The sequence below is a fragment of the Amia ocellicauda genome, chromosome 13 (assembly GCF_036373705.1).
Source record: "Amia ocellicauda isolate fAmiCal2 chromosome 13, fAmiCal2.hap1, whole genome shotgun sequence".
NCBI classification, from domain to species: domain Eukaryota; kingdom Metazoa; phylum Chordata; class Actinopteri; order Amiiformes; family Amiidae; genus Amia; species Amia ocellicauda.
Window position 1 is genome coordinate 14,166,508 of NC_089862.1, and position 22,364 is coordinate 14,188,871.

General features: G+C 34.5%; 1 protein-coding gene across 1 annotated transcript in view; it reads left to right on the top strand.

The window, feature by feature from the left end:
- arap2 (ArfGAP with RhoGAP domain, ankyrin repeat and PH domain 2) overlaps positions 1-22,364 on the top strand; it is a 119,108-nt gene that overhangs the window by 88,512 nt on the left and 8,232 nt on the right. Inside the window, exons 27-32 of the mRNA XM_066719982.1 lie at positions 3,341-3,458; positions 4,820-4,948; positions 11,592-11,728; positions 14,203-14,285; positions 15,361-15,396; positions 17,518-17,581. Of these exons, the coding sequence (XP_066576079.1) occupies positions 3,341-3,458; positions 4,820-4,948; positions 11,592-11,728; positions 14,203-14,285; positions 15,361-15,396; positions 17,518-17,581 (567 nt within the window). The remainder of the gene's footprint in view (positions 1-3,340; positions 3,459-4,819; positions 4,949-11,591; positions 11,729-14,202; positions 14,286-15,360; positions 15,397-17,517; positions 17,582-22,364) is intronic.

The following is a 22,364-nucleotide window of genomic DNA, read 5'->3' on the forward strand; positions in this document are numbered from 1 at the left end:
CACTGAAGTCAAGTATATTTTTTTTTGCAGAGTTAAGACGTTTTAAACTAATTTCATATCCACAGCTGGCATACACAGCTCAATTTGTTGTTTACCATCACCCCCCCAACCTTTCAATAGCAAATACATAGCGCCTGAGTAAGACATAACATGGCTTCAGTTCCTGACAAGTTGTGTCTTATGTGTAGGTAATTAAAATGTGTGCATTTTTCTGATTCATTGATTTTAAATTGTTTGATTGCACATCAACAAAATGTCGTATCTAAATAACATGCCAATGAAGTATATTTTAAATGTGATTGATCGATCTTCAGTTCCTGGGGGCATCATGCATAGGCGGCAGAGGGAGGTGGAGGAGGAGGGGCCACCGGGGCTGCTGCATGGACACTTTACATGGCACAGATCTGGTCCATTCTGGAGTTGAGGGCCAGGAGTGCAACATCTGCAGAGCAGCATGTCTGCAGAGCTGGGGCCCCTGTGCCGGCGCCTCGATGGAGACGGGGCTGGCGATGGAGAGGAAGAAGAAGTGGGGACCCTTGGCCGCCGCTCAGTAGGCCTTCCTCTGCACTTCGAGGCTGGAGCAGGACCAGCAGGCCTGGGGCCTCAGGAACATAAGTCCTGGAGGAGGAGGCAGAAGGCCTCAAGCACAGTCAAAACAGCACAGTAGGCAAGATCCTCAGGTGCTCTGCGCCTGTGGTCAGGTCCCAGACACACAGGGCATGAAGCGTGTCCATCCCCAGGAGGTACTGTGCGGTGGTGACACGTGGTGCAGCTGTGGTAGCGGGAGGAGGAAGTGCGAGACTTCTCTATCCTCGCTGAGTGCCCAAACGGCAGCGCCAATCAGTGCAGTTACAGTGAGGCACACCAACAGCTGGGACAGTTTTGCAGAAAGTGGAGCAACTAGTGGGAATCCACCTGGTAATGCAACTCAGAACAGCAAGAAGGCAACTCTGAGCACCAGAAAACACCACACTGCTACTGCACTGGGGCGCTGGGTCGAACCAAGGCACATGTCACTGGTCTGTGTCGCAGAACTGACACAGGAGGTATAAGGGAGTAACACCAAGCACTGCTGAGGTGCGCTGAATGAGTGCCGTACACCAAACACAGGAGTGTGGGAGGATGAGCGCTGCACCGTATGACCCACTGTTCAGAGTCCGTAGGTCTCCAAGTGTAACTGGCCACCAGCAGACTGCGTCCAGACAGAGAGCGAAACAGAAACTTGATCCCAGCAGGCTTAGTGAGAAAGATCTCCTACAGCTGCATCCACGGGCTGTAGTGCGGGCACAAGCTGGCAGAGGAGCACCTCACATGGGCGAAATCTCTTACAGCACACCAGGATGTGATTTACTGCCACTGTTTGCTCTCTTGCTGTGGAAGGCCCTTGGAAGGCAAACTACCACATCGGCCAGTCTAATGGAAAATATATATATACTGAAATATAATATATTACAGTGACTAGTATAAAGTATATAATTTGTAAAAGAATATGTCTGAACTGAGGCACAGCTGGATCACTGGGGTATGGACAGCACAGCATGGCACCAAATCAGATCATTAAAATTATAGACTGATCATTTCTTTGTCAGTGGGCAAACGTATAAAATCAGCAGGGGTTCAAATACTTTTTTCCCTCACTGAATACTATTTCTGTATCCAGCTTGCCAAATGTGCAGTTTATGTTTCTTTAGTTAAATAAAAAGGCAACAAACAGAAAACTTTGCATACAACCTGAGATCCAAGGGCAAAACAGCAAAGAGGAAGTTCTGTGTTCTTTTTTTTTGTGAGTCTGTGAGTCTTTTTTTTTTCTAACGCAGTTATGCCAAAACTACACCCTGTTTCTGCTAGGGGCGTGTTCTAGCCTAATAGATCTGCATCATTGACCAACAGCTTGAAAGCGCTGATTGGATAGACTCGGGGAGACTCAACCAACAGTGAGAGCGAACCTGAGACTCACAGTGCAGTACTGACAGGCTGTTCGACTCTTTTTAATGACTCGATTAAATTGATTCAGTTCAGTTTGGTTAATCGATTCAATTTGTTCATTTGATTCACTGATTCAGTGACACAAAACCAACCAATGCTGACTGAATCAGGATTGTTAGATAGCTGCTCTGTGAAGTTAAATGTTGCCAAAGCACAATGCTGCTCTTGATAATATTGCTTTGCAACAAACCCATTATAGGAATCAAGATAAAAAACATTAAGTACATTTAATCTCTCTCTCTCACACACACACATATGATATATATATATATATATATATATATATATATATATATATATATATATATATATACGGAGTTATTTCTCATTATGCACTAAGCAAGGAATTTGTAACCAACATGGGGCATACAGCCTTCAGTTTTATAACACTAAACGAGTTGAGAGTCAGCTTGGTTTCTTTTAAAGACAAACGAACCAGACCGACTCGAGAGTGAGGTTATCATTGATTGAGTTTTGATGGGCAGGTCAATTGCAACGGGATCATACTGCGCTGATTTCAGTCTGTTGCAATTGTTGACCCATATGGACTGAACACGATTTACATTTTGTAAACATAAACACTCCCAGATCGGATCCCAGACGCCAAGCTAAAACACAAGGTAAATACTGCACTAGACATTGTCTAACGTTTACATATGTCTGTAATGTCTGATGTTCAATTACTGAAGATCCATCAGCAATAACTGTATGAGATGTAAGATTGATAAAGCACACTAACTGTTTATATGAAGGACCTCGAAACACACACCTATTAATGTTTTTAAACAAGGTAGGCTGACATGCATTCATCACATCTGACAAGCGCAGAGCACAGTAAAGTAGAAACAAACCGCAACACTAATGTTTCACTTGTGTAAAACACCAGAACCAGTAAGTGTACTGTGAGCGTCAGACTCTCAGGCTCGCTCTCGCTACTAATCCCCTTTTTCGATTGAGGCTCTCCAAGTCTATCCAGTCAGCACTCTCAAGCTGTTGGCCAAAGACACGGATCAATTAGGATAGAACACACCCCTAGCAGAAATGGGGCATGGCTTTGGCATAACTGCATGACATGCGTCACTATGTATTCAAACAGGAAGGGACAGCTTGAGTGACTCACACAGGGGCCTATAGACAGCTTTGATATAAAAATGTTTCGATGAGATTACTATGGTAAGGAGCTAAACCCCTCCCCCTCGGGGAGTGCTTCTGTCTCGAAAGTCAACAAATGTATACATTTTCTCCTCTTGAAAAAATGCCTATATAATAATTCCTGTAGAGAATCAGTAAGCAGAACATCTTTAACAGTTTCACTTTGGCTTTGATGTATGACAATTTGTCTTTTACATTTCAGGTTTCTCCATCAATGACGGCAGATGAGCTGGCTGATAATGTATTAAACATGAAGAATATTGTCCCAGACAAGAATGACATTTGGATCACATTTGAAGTTATTGAAAATGGAGAACTTGGTATGATGTTTATTTACTCTGTGTAATTTTTGCAATTCGTTTTACCTCGTATCTACACTATCAGCCGCCCTTTTATTGGTTTTGACTGTTCCTATTTTCTTTTATAGCTGCTGGTGAAAATACATCGAACTATTGATTTAACACATTTATTTATATATTGTTAATATAAATAGTTGAAATAGTTTATGTAACTCCTGTCATGACTGTTTGTGCTGTTAGCATTACCGCAAGTTCAACCACTTGAAGTCTCTCTTATCTGCCAGTAAATCCTAATAATACTATATGCTCTTATTTGTATATTAAAAAATATAGATACATAACTCATCTCATTCATCTTTACTTACCTCTTAACCAGTGCAAATCTACCACACTCACATTCTTCATTAATACTCTAAATTTGGATAATTAGTCTTAAATTTACCAGGAGAAATAAAAGCAATACAACACAAATCATAATAGTAGTGGTTCCTTGAAAATGTGTATTTCCAGTGCTGGGAACGGCACTGGGGTTACTTTCCATGCACACAGACAATATGAACTTTCCTTCATTCAATAATTTTGCATGTCCCTTATTTCTTAGATTTTCGACAGTAACACATTATGATAATAAGAGACTTAAAATACTAATTAGTGATCTTGAAAACAATTTAAACTAAATATATTTTGGGGAAAAACAAATATTTCAAAAAGGGTACTTATTTCCCTTGCCTGTAGGTAATGTCCTCAAAAAAACAAAACAAAACAAAAAACTTTTGTAAAATATATACAAGCGAAGCAGACGATAATTGTTTTTCTTTACAGATGTGAAGAGCTATAAACAAAAAATGAACAAGGTGGTGGAGGAAGCAGGGGGAATACAAGTTATTATGCCCATGGCATGTACTGCAATACACTGTTTGCAAATTAGTGGTACATAATAGTTCTATTTTGCCCAAGAGTGTGTCTTCTAATTATGTTCAGATTTCCGAAGGATAATTGTAAATTTGAACCACATAAAAATTATATATATATATATATATATATATATATATATATATATATATTTCAAACCTGAGTGTGTTTATTCTTTCTAGAATGGAGCTTTAATATAATTAAATTCCCAGGTAGTAATTTAGACAATTATAGCTAAATGTTCCTAAAATGGCACTGTAATCTCAAGGACATTTGTTCGTTTCAAGAAAGAAAGAGGCTGATTAAAAATATATATCTCCTTAGATGTACTATAGTATAATTACATGTGTTGCCTCTGATGTATGGTCTTCTTTCATATTCAGCAACTATTAATTTCTTAAAAGCTTCATTCAAATATGAATTCTTTATCTTCTGTGTAATCACTGTGTATATTCTTCTCTTGATTGTAGAGCGGCCATTACACTACAAAGAAAAGGTCCTCGAGCAAGTTCTGGAGTGGAGCTCTTTAGAGGAACCTGGTTCTGCCTACTTGGTAATAAAAAACATCCATGCTACCAAAATGGATAAACCTCTGCACGGTATGCATAACACGTTGTTTTATAAAACATGACTTTCCATTGTCATTTTTTTAATGCATGTAAACTGTAGGATGTCCATAGTAAAACAATGATATACTATATCGAAAGACACAACAACCAAATCAAAACTCCAGAGGAGGGAAACAAAATCACACCTCCAAATGCCCCCTTTCCAACACACAGACACAATTCTGTGAATTAGTAATATACCCCATTGCTTATATTTAGTACATTCATTTGACAAAGTACAAAAATAAAATGTTTAAATAGATGTAAATATAAGTATTAAAATGCTTTCAGACCACTTTTATTTGCTTACATTTGTTAAATATTATAACATGTATATTGCAAATAAATGGCAAAGAGGATTGAGGAATTCAGGGCGGGGGGTATGTGGGATCTTGAAAATTGGAGACCTGAAATGTGCGATTCTGAGACATTTCGAAGTAAGAAAACCTAGCTCAAAATCTCCTTGAAATCCATGAAATCAGTCAGATTTGGACTCAAACATATCTTTGCTTTACAATCACATATCAACTGAGATTATACATGCAAAGTAGACACGGTTTCTGGTGCTTGTCAATCAGATCTATTCCGGTGGAGGTCTGTAATTGAAACTGGTGAGGATGCACAATATTCTATTTGTGCGCCTGCTAGAAATATGTGTCTTCATTGGAAACCAGCTGTTTCCACCGCTGATGTAGGAGTTTCTAGGTGAATACAAGCTATGGCACCGTGACCCCCCTGGTCATGTGTATGCACTTGTATAATTTGGAGGCAAGGTTTGAAATATCTCCACATGAAAAAGAATCCGCAGTTTAGCTGTTTATTTATAGAAATCAGCAACACGAACCAATTACGAGTTTTTGACGAGTACAAAGTGACGCTCTTGGCCAAGTCCAGACCATGTATAGAGACGCCAGAACCGCGAATTTGTGAGCAATCAACAACTAACTGGAACATGATCTATATAAAGGACATTGCGTATTCATACATAACATCCTATTGGCTAATAACCAGGAAGGGCTTCTACTAGTGTCCACACAATAACAAGCACTGAGTGCAACAAACCTCCATAACAATACATTTAAAGAAAAATCAATCATGATAATAAGTTAATTAAAATTATACTTGCGGTCCATTCAAAAGCATCTGGCAATCTGGATTTAGCCTGCGGTTCGCCTATTGATTACCCCTGCTGTATACAAAACAAAAAAAACTAACTCCTCGTTGAGCCTAAATACACAGCGTAAATAGATCTCTATAAACATGAATGGCTAATCAAAATGACAGACACAAGACAAAACATCAAACAGATCCAAATCGCAAATCCAAAAGGACAGTCACAGTTCATAAGCGAAAAAAGTTCATTTTACCAGAGTCTGGTTCTCTCTTAATCAGGGTCGTTGTCAGGAGTCGTTGCCATAGAGGGGTTCATAAGCCAGGATATTCATTTATTTCTCTCTTTCTCTCTCTCCTTTGCCCTCCTTGTCCTTTCTCCAACGGCTACTGAGATGCTCTGGTGGGGTTGCATGGAGGTTTATATAAGGTGTCATCCTGGTCTCATCTGTTTCTGTTTACCCTGTCAGTCTGTCTGTGCTGGGGGTAATGGGAGATGCAGTGAATGTTCTGTGTTTTGTAATTCTGGAAAAGTTGAGGATGCAGGCTGAGATATACTGACCCTCAAATACCAGGCCCCATGCCTTGTTTATATATATATATATATATATATATATATATATATATATATATATATATATATATATATATGCACATTGCAAATGCATGCACTATAAGTAAAAACAATTAAATAAACATAGATGTAATAAAGCTTGACTACACTTAACATTTTCTTTCCAGTTTGAAGTGCAGTATAATTTCCAAATAATGTAATTCATGTCACTGGCTGATTAATTAATGCAATCTTCATTAATTATTAATTAAATGTTTACATCATTAGAGGGTATAACAATTCTATAACACTTCCAAAACTTCAAAAATAACCTAACCAAGTTGGCTTCTAGTTTTCAGTTTCATTCAGTAGATTGTTTGAATTTAAATACCTTTCTGAAGAAGTACTGGTACTCAAAATATTATCTCCCACCTAAAACACTCAATTAAAAAATGCAGAGATAGTAATCAGCATATCAGGAAAAAAGGTAATGAAAGACAATACTTACGTAGCAAAATCAACCGAGTGAGAAACTGCTATAACATGCTTTTCTGATGCTGTTGCTCACTCTAGCAGCTTAGATTAAAGCAAACTTGCTGGTAATAAATCAGAATCAAGCCCTAAACATGGGGAGGAATAGTAATGTGACAAAATACAAATAACTCTAAGAATCATAAGCCTGAAGCATGTTGACAGGATAATGAGTACAGCATTCAAAACTCAGTTGTGAAATTAAAATCCTATACATTTTATTTTATCTAAAAATAAAACAAACAAACCAATGCATTATAGTTTTATTGCACCTGCCATGTATATGAGGAAGCCTGCATATTGAGCACAAAGATAATAAAGGAAGGAAGACCTAGAATTAACCTCTGTGGAAATGCAAAACAGAAAATATGCTTTCTTACATTTTTTTGCAAATATTTGTTTTAAAATATAGATCTGATTTTGCATACTAGAAGTTTCACAGCAGTATGGAAACCATCTATTTGTGCGGATTCAGTCCTTTTATTGACTAAGAAAATACAGTTGTCAAATTCATGCCGAATCATTTCAATGGGTTTATGGTCAGATCTATTCATTTCAATCCTTGTGACTATATATATATATATATATATATATATATATGAAACTGATTTTCAAGACCTGAAATTAGAAATCAACTTTCAGTTTGAGGCATTCTTGTACTTAAGTATTTGATGCTTGTATGATGTGTTTATATTGAGCTATATTTTCTTATTGTAACATTTGTATTTATAAAGGCATCAGGCAAAATATGTATGTTATTAATTTCAATATATTTATCAGGAAGCAGCCTGTTAAACTGTATTAAATGTATGAGTATGTTTAGGGCAGATGGCATAATTGTGTTTGTTATTTTTTAAGTGCTCGCATCTAACCAGTTATAAGCATTTTGTTGGTGATTCTAGTTTCAGCCACCTAGTAATTTCCCATGCTCTAGCTGTAAATGTTGCTCGTGTGGGTATACAGGCTGTTAGGTTTCTGTGGAGTTAGGTATGCAGTTTGCTTTTTCCCTCGTCTTCGTAAATGTCTTACAAATCAAATCACAATGCCCACCCACTCTTATTATTACCCCATTCATTATGTCTCATACACTAAAACCTGGGATGAAAAAGAAAGCCGTAGATGTAAATCAGTGTGATTTTATTGTCAGGTGGTACTATAAGAATATAACAATTTCAGATGTTCTGTATTCATTATGTTCCTTTTCAAAACCATGACTCCTAAGTGGCAATTTGAAGCCATGGTGTCGGTTTTGCATCTTTGTAGACAGCAGTATAGAAGCCATGAATTTCAGACACAATTGATTAGACACAATCACAGAAGTAAACTAACACAATGGAAATTAGAATGGTGCATTGTATATACATTGTTCCAGGCCCATTCCTTGTTAAACACGGTGATAAAATGTTAAAATACTAGTTAGACACATTTGGGCTAGACCAAATCAAACCTTTGACCTACCCACCAAACGTAAATTACAAGCAGTGCCCTATTGTGTTTTGATTTATACGTAGTAGAAAGTGTCTTCTGACAATAGATTCAAATGGAATAGATACCTGTACTTTTGGATTCGCGGTAGGTCAAAGTTTTGATTTGGTCTAACTCATATTTGGCCTTAGTCTAAAAACAATAGTTTAGGTTGAAACGATATTACATATAAGCATATCATACTGGCATATTCTTTTTAACTCGGATAGTATGCAGTAGTGTTGCACAGTATACCAACAATGCAATACTTTTTAAATTCTTAAAAAACAAAGCGGTTCGATACTAGAATTTTTGTTAAGTTCGGTATTCCTATTGGAGAATCATGTCAGTCTAGTAATTTCACTGAATCAGTGAGAGTGAGTTTTATTTAGGCGCTTAACTTTTCTCTGGGTATTATTAATGTTGCAGACATTTTTATTTATTTATTTATTTATTTATTTATTTATTTATTTTCTTGGCAGATGCCCTTATCCAAGCAACTTCAGTGCACAACAAATTTGTAAGCATTATTGTAGATCAGAATATAATAATAACTGCTTATACATATATTTAAATGATCACTGTAAAAAATACAGATGAACATTTTTGGTTAACAATAACATTAGTAGAAAGTATGATTTTTTTTTTTTCCTTTCTTTAAGACCCGCACAGCATTAAACACACCCGTGGAACAACAACCAAGAGAGAGAATATAATAACTGTGCTTATGTGTATTTACATGATTACTGTAAACAAAATACAGACAAAATAAACATTTATTGATTATGATTACATTACTACAACGATAGATCACAAGCATTAGCATTTTCAGACTCGCAAAGCATTAAACATACCGGTAAAATAAGTGCAAACAAGACAGGAAATTGTGTTCGTGCAGAATCCCACCGATCCCATTGGTGGAGCAGTGCAGATCTGTGGAAATCTGCGCTTCACAAACGTGACCAGAGATACCCAGATACCTTCGCTGCGGGGCAGAGTATAATTCAGCACTTGCACAAAGCAAAACAAAGACACAAAACACACACACACAAAACATAACAAAACAATCCGTCCTGTACAAAGTATTTACAAAATGTAATCTGGATTGGGCAGGGGGCTGAAGGAGTGACAGTTTTCAGTAATACCTCAGCATGTGGGAAGCATGGCATTTAAAAAGTAATTATTTTTCAGTGTTATGCAGACATGTTGAAGGTTGTATTTCATATTCAATTATTATAATGTGTATGTAATTCCATGAAAAAAACTACACTGCTGTTCTGTAACAAATTACCTGCTTGTGAGAGAAATGTTATATTGTTATATATTACAGTGTTGCAGTTTTTTAGTTAGTTATTTAGGTTTATCTATCCAGTTATCAGCATATTGTTCAGTGTTTGGAGAAAAAAAAAGTTATTCTGTGCATTTTTTGTTTGCTTTGTTTTGTTTGTTTTGTGGTGGTATCGTTGTGGTATCGAGTATTGACTTGGTATCGATATCAAAGTCAAAATTCTGGTATCGTTATGTACACATCTTTGCAAATGACAATATTTGATCATAACTGAGGTAATAATATTGTTTGATGATTAACACAAACTATTGTTTTTAAAAGATCAACATTATTCAAATTTTCTGCTGAATAATATGACATGTTTTGTCATACACATATAGTCTAAAGTACATTGTGGACATAGTCCTAAAACTAATCTGTGTATTCCAGTGTACAAGCATAACATTGTTTATATGTATGTATGTATTTATTTATTTATTTATTTATCTGTCCTCCAAATTGTCACTACCAAAGTAACTGGCTTTGCATAATAAGACAATGGACCAGAGCTGGTTTATGTCCCTTGGAGACCACTGACAAGTAAACACCAGGGTGTTCTACAACAATTCACAGAGACAAGCTATAATTTTTTTTCCAGCTTGTCTAATATATGGTTCTATTCATTTGGTGGTATCATTCTTTTGCTTGAAAACTGTCTTACATTTCCATGTGCAGTTAAATAAAATATATTCACCCTCTTGCACAAACAATTAAAAAGAAGTTACATTTAGAAGTATTTTATTTTGTGTATTTACTTGAGAAGAGCCTTTTCTCAATCACAGAATTGTTTAGGTGTCATGTAAATGTTCTTTTATTTATTTTCAGTTAATGTTAAATCATTCTGTGTATCCTCGACTAAATCATGTTTTTTTCTTTTTACAAATCTTATTTTACAAACTCGTATTCCTGCTTTTACAGATATTTCTCCCCAGGCATTACCCATATGCTGTAAATGCTACTGCAGATGTGTACATGGTACTAAAACACACAAACAAACAGGCATACAGATTTCCTTAGTATAAAAACAATTGTTGCCAAACCGCACTCTAGCACGTTGAAATGTTCTGGGACAAGAATTAAGAGCCAGAAAACATCGGCCAAACATTAAACAGGTCTGTTTTCATATGGACAACTTTTTAGAAAATAATATATATATATTCATATATTTTTCCACTGCACAGGGGTGTTAAAAAAAGTAGCATATGCCAGAGTGTCATATTGCCACTTCCTGAATTGACAATCGTATCACTAATGCATACTACGTTACTGTAGTGTAGTAGAAAAAACATTGTACTGGTTTAGTTCTACTTCTGAATCATGAATCCCTGTATTTCAACAAATACCATGCATTTCTGCAGCTTTTGCATTATTGGCTTCTTTCTGAAACTTCATAACAGTCACAGTTATCCATCTTGGCCATGTATTAAAGCAGTAAGCAAGTTGTTTAGATAATTGTCTTACCTTTGAATAATCTCTGATAGTTTGTTACATCTGATAGAAATGCTCTTTATTATCATATAATATGCTTCATTCCAATTACTTGTGTATAAACACAATTTGTATGCAGTGTATGTAGAAAGGTTACTGTAGATAAAAGTATTCCAAACATAGCTTTATTCAGTACCTGTTGTCTGTTTTTCTTCTTACAGAATGCACAAAGGAGTATATTAAAGGAGAACATTTAAAATTCAAGGATGGATCTTCTAAATTGCTCTCTGGATACAAATTTCAGGATCGTTATTTCATTCTTCGTGATGAAAAGCTGTTTTTATACAAAGATATCAAAGTGAGTAATATGAATTATGTTGAACTGCATTTTATAGCATTTCTGTTAAGAAAAGAACATATTAACTCAGAATCCCATTGTGTCCCCTATTGAAAGATCTTTGTGAATCATAAAATATTAGATACATTGTTTGTTTTAGGACTAAATGTCATACAATTAAAAATTCACCAAGTGCAAGTGACCAAATGCTTAGATAATTAATTCTAAACAAATCCTTTAATCTCTAGAAAACCACCAAAATGCAAATAAGTGAACTAAAAACACCCCCCAAATGGACAAAACAAGCTTGTGTAATGTTAGTTCTTTCAGGCACAACAAATTTAATCTTGAACTATTATGATCTCTTTCAGTAGACAAGTCTGCCATAAAAAATCCTTTTTTAATATGTCACTTTGTCTGTCTGCTCAGCTGGGCACTCAAGGCACAAGGGTTTCATGATTTTGTTTAGGAAATTATGCAAACATTTTGACACTGTTTTCAGTGAAGTGTCAGAATCTGGACTCTGCAGGTACTGTGTGTCTCTAATGTTCACTTCCACCAGCAAAACTTAAAAGTGGTAAGAATTACTATGGAAACAAATACACATTTTTCAGTGTTTCTATACAAGAATCTATGGCATGGTTTACAATTAACTGGCCCTCAAATATGTCTTTGTGTTGTAATCATTTTACAGTGACTCTTTATGTGTTGAAACTACTGAGAACTCTTAATTGGCAGACCCTGGGGTTTTATATGCCATTGTGTAATTGTAGTGCTATTGCTTTACTGGGGGAGCATGATTACAGTAAATAAGCATGTAACATGTTTGGATTGTGCAGACACTGTGTTGCTACTCTTTTTTTCTTGTATCATCATAGTATAGTAAATGTCCATGCAAATCCTTTGACATTTATCTAAGGAACAATGATTAAATACAACTCATTTTACTATAATGTCTTTTTACAACAATAATTTAATGGATTTAATTGATCTGTGTCTACCTAAAACAATAGAATCACAGAGCTGGTTCAATATTATGAAACATCCTACACAATTCTTAGGATGATAACTTGTTGGTTTCCTAATTACCTACAATCATTCTGTATACTGCAGTGCATTCATGCATCATTGTGCAGGTGTGCAGGTATTTTCCAGGCTTTTTTTAAATATATAGTAATAACTGATTATATTCTAAAATGTAGTTTGTGACCTTTGGCACATGTTTTCCTAGGCATGTGTGAATTCAGTGAGGCACATTTAATCGCAATGTATTATTCCAACTTATCAAAACACATTCAAAATGTTTTAAATTATCTTTGTTTGTTTCCCCCCGAGGTATGAGATATTTTGATTTGATTATGTTTAAAGCCTATCTCAGAACTTGGTGGGGGGGTGCTTTGTTTTCTTAAGTGTATTTTGAAATGTGTTTTCCTTTCAGATATTTAAATGTCCTGATTTTGTTTCATTACGGATCCTTCAAAACTCCAAGCACTTTTTTTTATCTCTAATACTATTTGATTCAAACTCAAATAAACAGTTCATTTCAGAATAGCTAATTTGTTTTTGTTATTTACAGTGCTGAAGTTTTAAAACTGATTACTTTGGCATTTACAAAAATAGTGGTGTGTAACTTATCAATGCACACTTGTTCTATGTCTAAAATAACAGCTATGTATTCATTGTGTTTCCTCCCAAGGGCATTTTTAAATTCCACTGTAGATGAGAGCTGGTGTGTGAAGATGTGTTAATAATTTATGTGAAAACGCTTTATGTGCAAGAATAGAAAATCTCTTTGAAGGAGGACTCTGTTTTTCTTAATTAGTATAATACAAGGATGCTTCAGAATAGGCCTAATTATTAAGTGATAAAGGTGGAAATTAGCACGGCTGTGGGAATAAATTGATATTCTCCAACTTTATTCAGAACATCAAGGTGAAAAAGGACAGGTTCATGTAACCGAGGAGAATACTATGAAAAGAGAAGTGTGATTAGTTACAATGTCTCTATACTTTGTATCACAGCTTTTAAGTTGCACTTTTTTCCCCTCCAAGCTCTATTTTTGTGCATTTAAAAGCATCACAACAAAGATTAAAGGGAAACAACTATTCCAATGCTTACCTTTTCAATGCGTTTTGTGAATCATGCACTAAAGTATGAGGATTGAGTAAAAGCTCCATTACTTGCACATGCATATGCAATGCTATACTTCACATTTTATTGTACTTCATCATTTAAATTTGCAAACTAAAACATAAATTCAATTTTTAGGATGTTCTTCATTATTATGGTGGTTGTTTTTCAAACCATGAATGACAGTTTGGGGATGTTAACTAAATGTAAACGTTTATTTAATTTATTTAATGGCATTCCATTTTTGCCATATACAGTTTGTGTTCTATGCCTTCTGTTATACTTAAATTCATAAAACATAATGTCATTTGCCAACATACATTTATTAACGAATCCATGAACTTCACATCTTGTGTTACTTTTAGAGCACTAAACCCGATAAGGAAATCTCATTGAAGTTCATTAAGTGTTACCTAGGCCTGAAGAAAAAGTTGAAGCCACCGACAAGGTAATACAATTCATGTTGTTAAGCACAAAAGACTTTGCTTCACACTTATGGGCAACAAATGATTATCTGATGTGACTCTGATGACTTACTGGAAAACTTAATTTCTCAGAATACAGATCTCAAGTTCCTACACAAATGTCAGTTTTTCATAAATACTGGCTGTTGAGTGTATGAGTTTAACTACACCCCCACCCCCATCTTCTCATTCCATTCAGATTCTCTGAAAATCAGACATTACATTTTGTTTGCAAGTATTTCTATTTGATATTTTTGTATATAATTATTATTTTCAGAAATAAAGTAATATTAACTGGACTATGTTAAAACAAATGCTTGGTATAAAGTCTACTTTTGTCAAGCTTACTGTGTATATTCTTGTGTAGTAAAATAATTAATAAAACATATATAATACTGAATAACAAATAGTCTGAGATTATATAGTTAGATAATGTCCTATTGGTTAATTCAAATGCAATCTTATTATATATCGTATCTGTGTAAACCATGAGATCCTGTCCCTGCAGAAAGCATTTTTTTCATTCATTGTTTTTTATATGGAAGCATTAGCTCATATGTGATATAAACCAGTTAGCTTTTCCCAGGATTCTGTTTGGTTTAAATGGCCGTCAGAAGAAAGCTGAAACAATGCTGCTTGAAAGTCAGCATCAGCAATATTTTTTATTACAGTTCTCCAGTCTCTGCTAAGAGAAATATCTCAATTCATATTAGAAAGATGCTGAAATTCAAAAAGTTCTTCTTCTAAATTAAAGGCTAGCATCTGAAAAACAATCTGTTCAAATTGGTTTTAATATTTTTTTGGTTTAAATCAGAAAACCATTGTAATTTAGTTTATATGCAGATAATGTAAAAAATGCCTTTGTGCATATTTAAAAACAGACATTAAATTGTGAAAATTAACACAACACAGGTGAGATTGTCTTTTGAAGTAAGAATCCACAATATTGAGCAGTATACTATCACACATTATCATAAAAATACAAAGCTGACAAAATATAATTACATATATTTCTATAAACAAATACAATACATAAAAATAATACATTTTTTCTTACAGATGGGGATTTACTATCTTTACAGAAAGACAACAGTGGTAAGTAAAACCGACTATAAAATATGTATTTATATTCACAGCTAAAGGGTTCCATGCTTTGAAAACAAGATACAAAAAGTCACATTTGTTTTTGTAGAGCAACATGCCCAACCTCTTGGCACTGAGACATCTTAAACTTTCCTTGCCATTTAGTTGAAATTCAGTATTGTGTTGGAACGCACATTTATAGAGTTGTTACAGTAATAGCATGAGGCTTGTGAGAAACATACTTCCCCTGGTGAATAATATCCATTTTGTGGTCTTGGAGACAACTGTACCCAGTGTTTACCGACCTTTTTAAGTCAAATACACACTTACTTAACATAATTAGTTGTTGCAGCACACAAACCCTCCTGCACACACACACTACATTATAAATGTTAAAACTTAACGTACTTTCAGTGAGAATCCTCAGCTTATCATGACATACATAGTCAAATAATATATTAATATATTTCTATCTTATTATTTATATAAATAAGTGTTTTCCAAAATGACGTGGCACACCCGTACATTTTAATTAGAGGCAGGGAACTTACTTATTAGTGTTACATTTTGCTGTGAGTTAGTGTTAGAGTTAATGTAGTCTTCCATTAAGATTGATTTTCATGTATATTTGTTTGGACCTAAATTTTGTTTAGTTGATGTTCCAGGCTATTGATAAGTCTTAATTGTAACCTACTGATGTAATAAGTAGGTGATAATAATGATAATAATAATTATGTATTTTGTCAAGTTTTTTTATTTCAAAATCAGAATTCTGAATACAGATTCAAATTATTTATTAAGGCTTATGAAGGTAAATGTGTATCCTTGTATGAAGTGAAGATTTCAATGTAATACAATCAGGCACACCTATGTACAACTTTGTTTAATTGAACCAGGAACGTTATTTAATTTAATTATATATTATTACATATTTCTTATATATTACTTTTCAAAAAATTCCATGGCCCAATGTGATAACCTCCAGGACCTCTTGCATACAACTAAACTCAAAGAGTCTAGTTTTTGAGTCTAGTCAAAGAGTCTGCAAAGAGTGCATCTTCCCAGAATATATGCATTGATATGAAAGACGTCCCTGTGCTGTTTGCTCACATCGGGGCAGAGATGACTTCCCCTCTGCAATATTACTTTACACCAGTGGTTCTCAAAGTTTTTCATGTCGCAGAGCACCTGGGAAATATCTTTACTTTTGCCCAGAACTTGATCAGATCCTTCACTGGAAAATTGTACCTTTAATATACTGCTCCGTTTCCTTAGCACTTTATGCATTCAGGGGTTGTGCTGTTAAATGGATTGCAAATCCAGTCTCACTTTTCAGTTTCAAGAGGAACACTGTGCATTCCTGTAGTGAGCCACTCTTTAGCCAATGATCAATTGAAAGAAGGGATCTGGTTTAGCACAACATTATTAATGTATGTATTTTATGTTTAAGTTGCTGAGTATTATTAAATGTAATTAAATGTACACACTATAATCACAACCACAAGCACATGTGCACAAAAACAATCCAGCTAACCATGATCGTTTGTTTTCTAATTTTTCATGTTTTTTTCCAGTATTAATTTCCTAATTGTTCATTGTTGTCATCTAACAGCACTCTCTAGCAGACAAGCAGTAGCAGGCAGGATAAGTTTAAGAAAAGTTAATGTGAGAAAACAATCGTAAAATTGATAAAATCCTATCTAACTGAATTATTTCTGGGAATTCAGTAAAACTGCCATTGTTCGATTTTAGCAGCGCAACACCTCGGTCCAGCTCACGGAACACCAGTTTACAGCAGGTGCATATTTTGAGAACCACTGCTCTACACTTTAGCATCCTGTGTCCTGATATGACATTGTATTCCCCTACTATTAAACATGTAACAATAAGGGTGATACAATAAATTGTATCCATAATGAAGTTCATTAAGTCACAAAATAATAAAAGATCTTTGCTAAAAGAGGACAATGGACTTGATGAAATGAAAATAAAAAGTTGTTTGTGTTTATTGTAGAATTTATATTTGCAATCCTGTTTATAAGAGGAAAATTAACAATTCTTATTTGAAGTAAATAGAGATGTGGTCACTTTGATCTAGGATTTTGTGATTAATTCTGTATTATGGCTCTACAGGTATCTATGCTGTGATGAGCAGGAGGCACAGATCGAATGGGTGACTGACATTCTCAGAGTCAAGGTAAGATCATATTCATCTTTGTCTTGCATGTTTTTGTTATACAAAAACAGCAAAGAGAAGATCAATGCATTAATATGAAACACAGATGCTTAGCAATTCATGATTAAGTGTGACCCATAAAACCTGCGGATTGTGGTTATCAAGGATACAGGCTGCCAACATTTAATCTAGAATATCATGTGCCTTGATTGGATAAATACATCTGGTTATAGATCCTGTTTTTGTTACTGGCAGAGAAACATGTTTTAAATCTCCCTATATTCAAAAGGATGAATTATTAACATATACTATACAAATGCATAATATCCTTGAATTACAGATTTTGTTTTCTTGTCACATGGGTATTTTTGTCTTTTTTTCTAAAGGCAGCATACATTCCATCATCGTTGCCTTTGCTCACATGGGCAACTAATGCTAATTAAGTTTTAACTAAAGCCAGGTGAACAGTATTACAGTTAAAATCCTCTGCCTTTTTTAAACATAATTGGGTCACACTTTACAATAATGGGCACTAATTCCTAATTAATTAATGTATGAATAGCAGAGGAATAACACATGAATACCTTATCTCAGTTCTGCTGTTAATTCACATGTGTAGGGCTGTTTCAAAAAGACATAATTGTAGTTCAGGGATTCTTTTTACAGACACTTCTGGAGAGACAAGTATGAATATGCACAAAGGCAATTCTTATACTTTCAAACTCATCTCTGAAACAACAGTGAAACACATATATATGTCTACTCTAAATACATGTGTGACCGCAGGTACTATGTCTTAATAGGTAAGGGTAACATAGTTTGTTTCCAGGGTCTCAATTTAACTCGCTTCCTTTATGGACTTTTTAAGGAAGAATGAATGTCTCGGGTAAAACAGGCTATTTTACTGCTGTTGCACGTAGGTCTAATGGTGTGTTTTTGCCAATTTCGGTGTCTCTTACATGCACATGTCTAGTACATAATCTGTAGTTCTACACATATATAACAAGGGTCAGGGTTAGGGATAGGGTTACAAGCTAGGTTTGGGGTTAGGGATATACATGTGATCAACATCAGAAATCAGTGGAAGTGCATGAGGCATCCATTTGTTATTCCTGTGGGATTCATACATTAATTTATTATGAGTTGGTGCCCACTGTTGTAAAGTGTAACCCATAATTGTATAGACCAACCTTGTGGACAAAGTAATGTACAATTTTACAACCTATGAATTTGCTTTCAGAGTCCAACTATACTGTCTTTTAACCCTTTCAGCAGTATGTTTTAAAATTCTGTGCTCAGGGAGTGAATTTTTATATTTTTTCTACCACGCTTAGTCCTTCCCTGTTGCAGAGAAGGCTCCCCTACAGTTTTTTTTACCCATGTAGAAACAAAACAAAACAAATTCGTAATGATGTAAGGTTATAGATAAGGGTCGGTATGTGTTTTCTTCTACCTTGCAGTTTGTTGAAGTGAACGCAAGCCTGAGAGCAGCTGTGTATCGCAAGTTCCAAGAGAAATAAATGAAGTCTGTCAAAACCAGCAAACAAAAAATACAACAGTAAACGTTATTTTTCTTTGTTGACAGAAACAAAGACAAACAGAGGCTCATCTGTTTAGTTTCTTTCTTATGTGTACGGCGCAAACAACACTTTTTCACTCCAGTAAATAGTTTCCTCCGTGAGGAAATAAATAAATTAATTAATTAATTAATGGAAATAACAATTATCCTGAAGTGGTAGCCTAATGATGAGACAGGTTTACATTATCCTATTACAAGTACTCTATATTGAACACTGTCCACGGAGTAGTAAAACACATTCATTTATTAACATGAAAATAATGACTACGTCAACACATGACATATTTACACAGAAAGACTGATGGATATATAGACAGTTAGACAGATCCATCTGTTGTTGGTTTTTATTTATATTTATTTTGTTTTGTATTTCTGAGTGAAGTTTCCATGCTTCCGGTCCCTTCAGCCTGATCATAACGCTCTCTCACTCTTTAGTGAGTCTCACTTTGCCCTTCTCTTGTTGAAAATAAATCTTCATTCATGTCTTCATTAACACATTCACTGACATCTGATTCTTTTGGATGAAATATATTAAAAACATAGATGTTACTGTTTATCACAAATAATAAATGATATGTTATGTGTTAGGCTATATGTTTCCGATCACGGAGAACATGTTGACAGTATACATTGAATTTACTGTTTTTGAAATACAGGTCTATTTTTTTTCATTAAAAATAAGAGTCCTTATGGGCAAAATCCAGAACAGGCGATCATAAAACAATAAAAAAGGATTATATTAACCAATGCTTACAAAATGATCAAAATTTCTCTTTAATTATGACTTAAAGTTGCAGGACATACCAGTATGTCTTTACTCCCCGAGGACCACAGCACTTAGCACATTCTTACTACCCAAAGGGTTAAAGGATCTTAGTCAGTGTTAACATTTCCAGCCGTTTATACACATACCAATTATATGAGATGCCTTTTGATACCTATAAAGCTGTTTGATATATTTTATTATTTTATTTTATAGCATTACATTTAAGATATCAAATGCCAAAAATAATTGTAGGGGATAGCAAAACAGTTTCTAGTCAGTGACTGCCTCCAAATATATTCTTACCCTTGATGACATGCAGCTAAATGTTTATTTAGCAAGAAAATGTAGGTGAATACAAAATACATTGTTCGACTGTGTAAAAAAAAAGGCGACGTGATGAATTCACATCAACCCTATAAATAACTGTATAGTCAGATGTGACTTTATTTTATGTGATTTTATTCCAGTGAAAATTGAACTTGTTGGACATGCAGACCAGCAGTATATTTGGCAGAAAAAAGTGAAGCTTATATCAATCACAATTTCATTGAAGCATGGAGGTGGATTTGTTTTGCTTTGGGACTGTTTTTCATCCTTTGATCCCGGTGCCTTGTTAGAATTGGGGGACAGATGGATTCCAAAATATAACAGGATATTTTAACCAAAAAACAGGCACACCCTCTGTCAAGAAGCTCAACTTGGTTCAGCAGGGCTGCAAGGCCTTGGATGTTAAATTGTGCTAAGAAATATTAAAAAAATCTGAAAATGCAGTTTAATTGAATCTGAAAGGGAAAAGTTGTCAAATCAAAAGCAATCAGTTCTTCAGCCTGTACGGTTACAACAGTTAACATGTTTACTCGTAAATCACTTGGTATTAAAAGGCTCTGTGGACAGAAACAATCTTTAGTGACTGTGTAACCCTCTAGCTGTAGCTTGGAGCTATTACTGTCAAAATCAGATACAGTCAATATAAATAATGAATGCAGAAGAAAATGCATGGAAATTACCTAGAGAGACTGTAAAGGCTTTTTAAATTGTAAAATCTTCAAACAGGATAGTCTTAATATTTGATATTGCTCCAACGTTTATTCTCTGTTCAAATTGTATGAAACTGTCATGTGAAATACCCAACACACAATTCACAAGGGTTAAAATAACATGACAGTGGTTTAAATAAGTTTTGCTTCGAGAAACAAACACTAACTTCTTTCAATTAAAGTAAATCATTTGCTTAATTAATCCGTGCCACCATTCCATGTAACATGACACTTGAAAGCTAAAGTTCAAACTATATGTGATTAAGAAAATTCTTTGAAGTCACATACACAGTACATCTTATCTTCTGATTCATTTGATACCCCATGATATTTCACTAATTAGAAAGTACTTACTTTGCTCCACTCTAAAGGTGCAGCAGTATGTTGTACTGTTCAATATTTACAAGGTTAAGTGAAAGTGCCTACATCCTTTATTGATAGCACTGTAAATAAGATATTTAATTGTTTAGATGAAAAAGTAATAACTATCAAGATTACATTACCTTATCATTATATGTTTGTCTGTAGGGTATTATTTGATTAGTATTAATGGTTACTGTTACTTTGATCATCATAATGCTTTTATTGTATTGACAAAAAACACTAGAATTATTCTTCAACACTTTAAGACTAAAGAAGGTAACATTACTTAGTTGTTTTACAATCTAAGTAAATGTTAGTAACATTATCAGTGCCTTTACAGGAGCTGAACTTCTGTCAATAAGCATGGAGTCATATAAAGCTTGTAGTCATTTCATTTTTACATAAAATATAAATCACGACAAGAACAAACTAATACTATCAGTCTGTTAATACCTCTTAGTAACAGTTTCAAAAAGGATCTTCTGCATCCACTAGATTTGTAGGAAGGGTAATAAGAAATATTGGATTTTCTGAAACCTTCTGTTGTTAAATCCTCCGCAATCTATTAGCTGGTATTCTCCGTGTCACCGTTTCCATAGAAACCGGTACAGAATGGTGTTAGAGCTCACACAGATGAAATGAGTAGTGTAACAAAAAAATGGGTTCAAAGGTCATTGACAACCTCTAAAAGGGCAACTCATTAAAGCTAAGCAAGCTCTTTATAGGTATGTTGACAACACATCAGAGAATATACATGCAATCTGCTACAAAGTTGACCTGGTTCAGAAAACAAAACAATAAAACAAACAATTAATTAGAATGGTATGGATAATACATAGTTATACTTTCTATATATCTATCTAATCTATCAATGTTGTGTATGCATATGCAAATTCAGTTTTTCAATACATTTCTGAATTCAAATAATGGGAATGTGATAGATATAATGTATTTTTATGTATTTTTCTATCTATCTATCTATATATATATGTGTGTATGTGTGTGTGTATACATTATCAATGTATGATTGCTTATCCTGTTTTTCAAATAATTTATCAA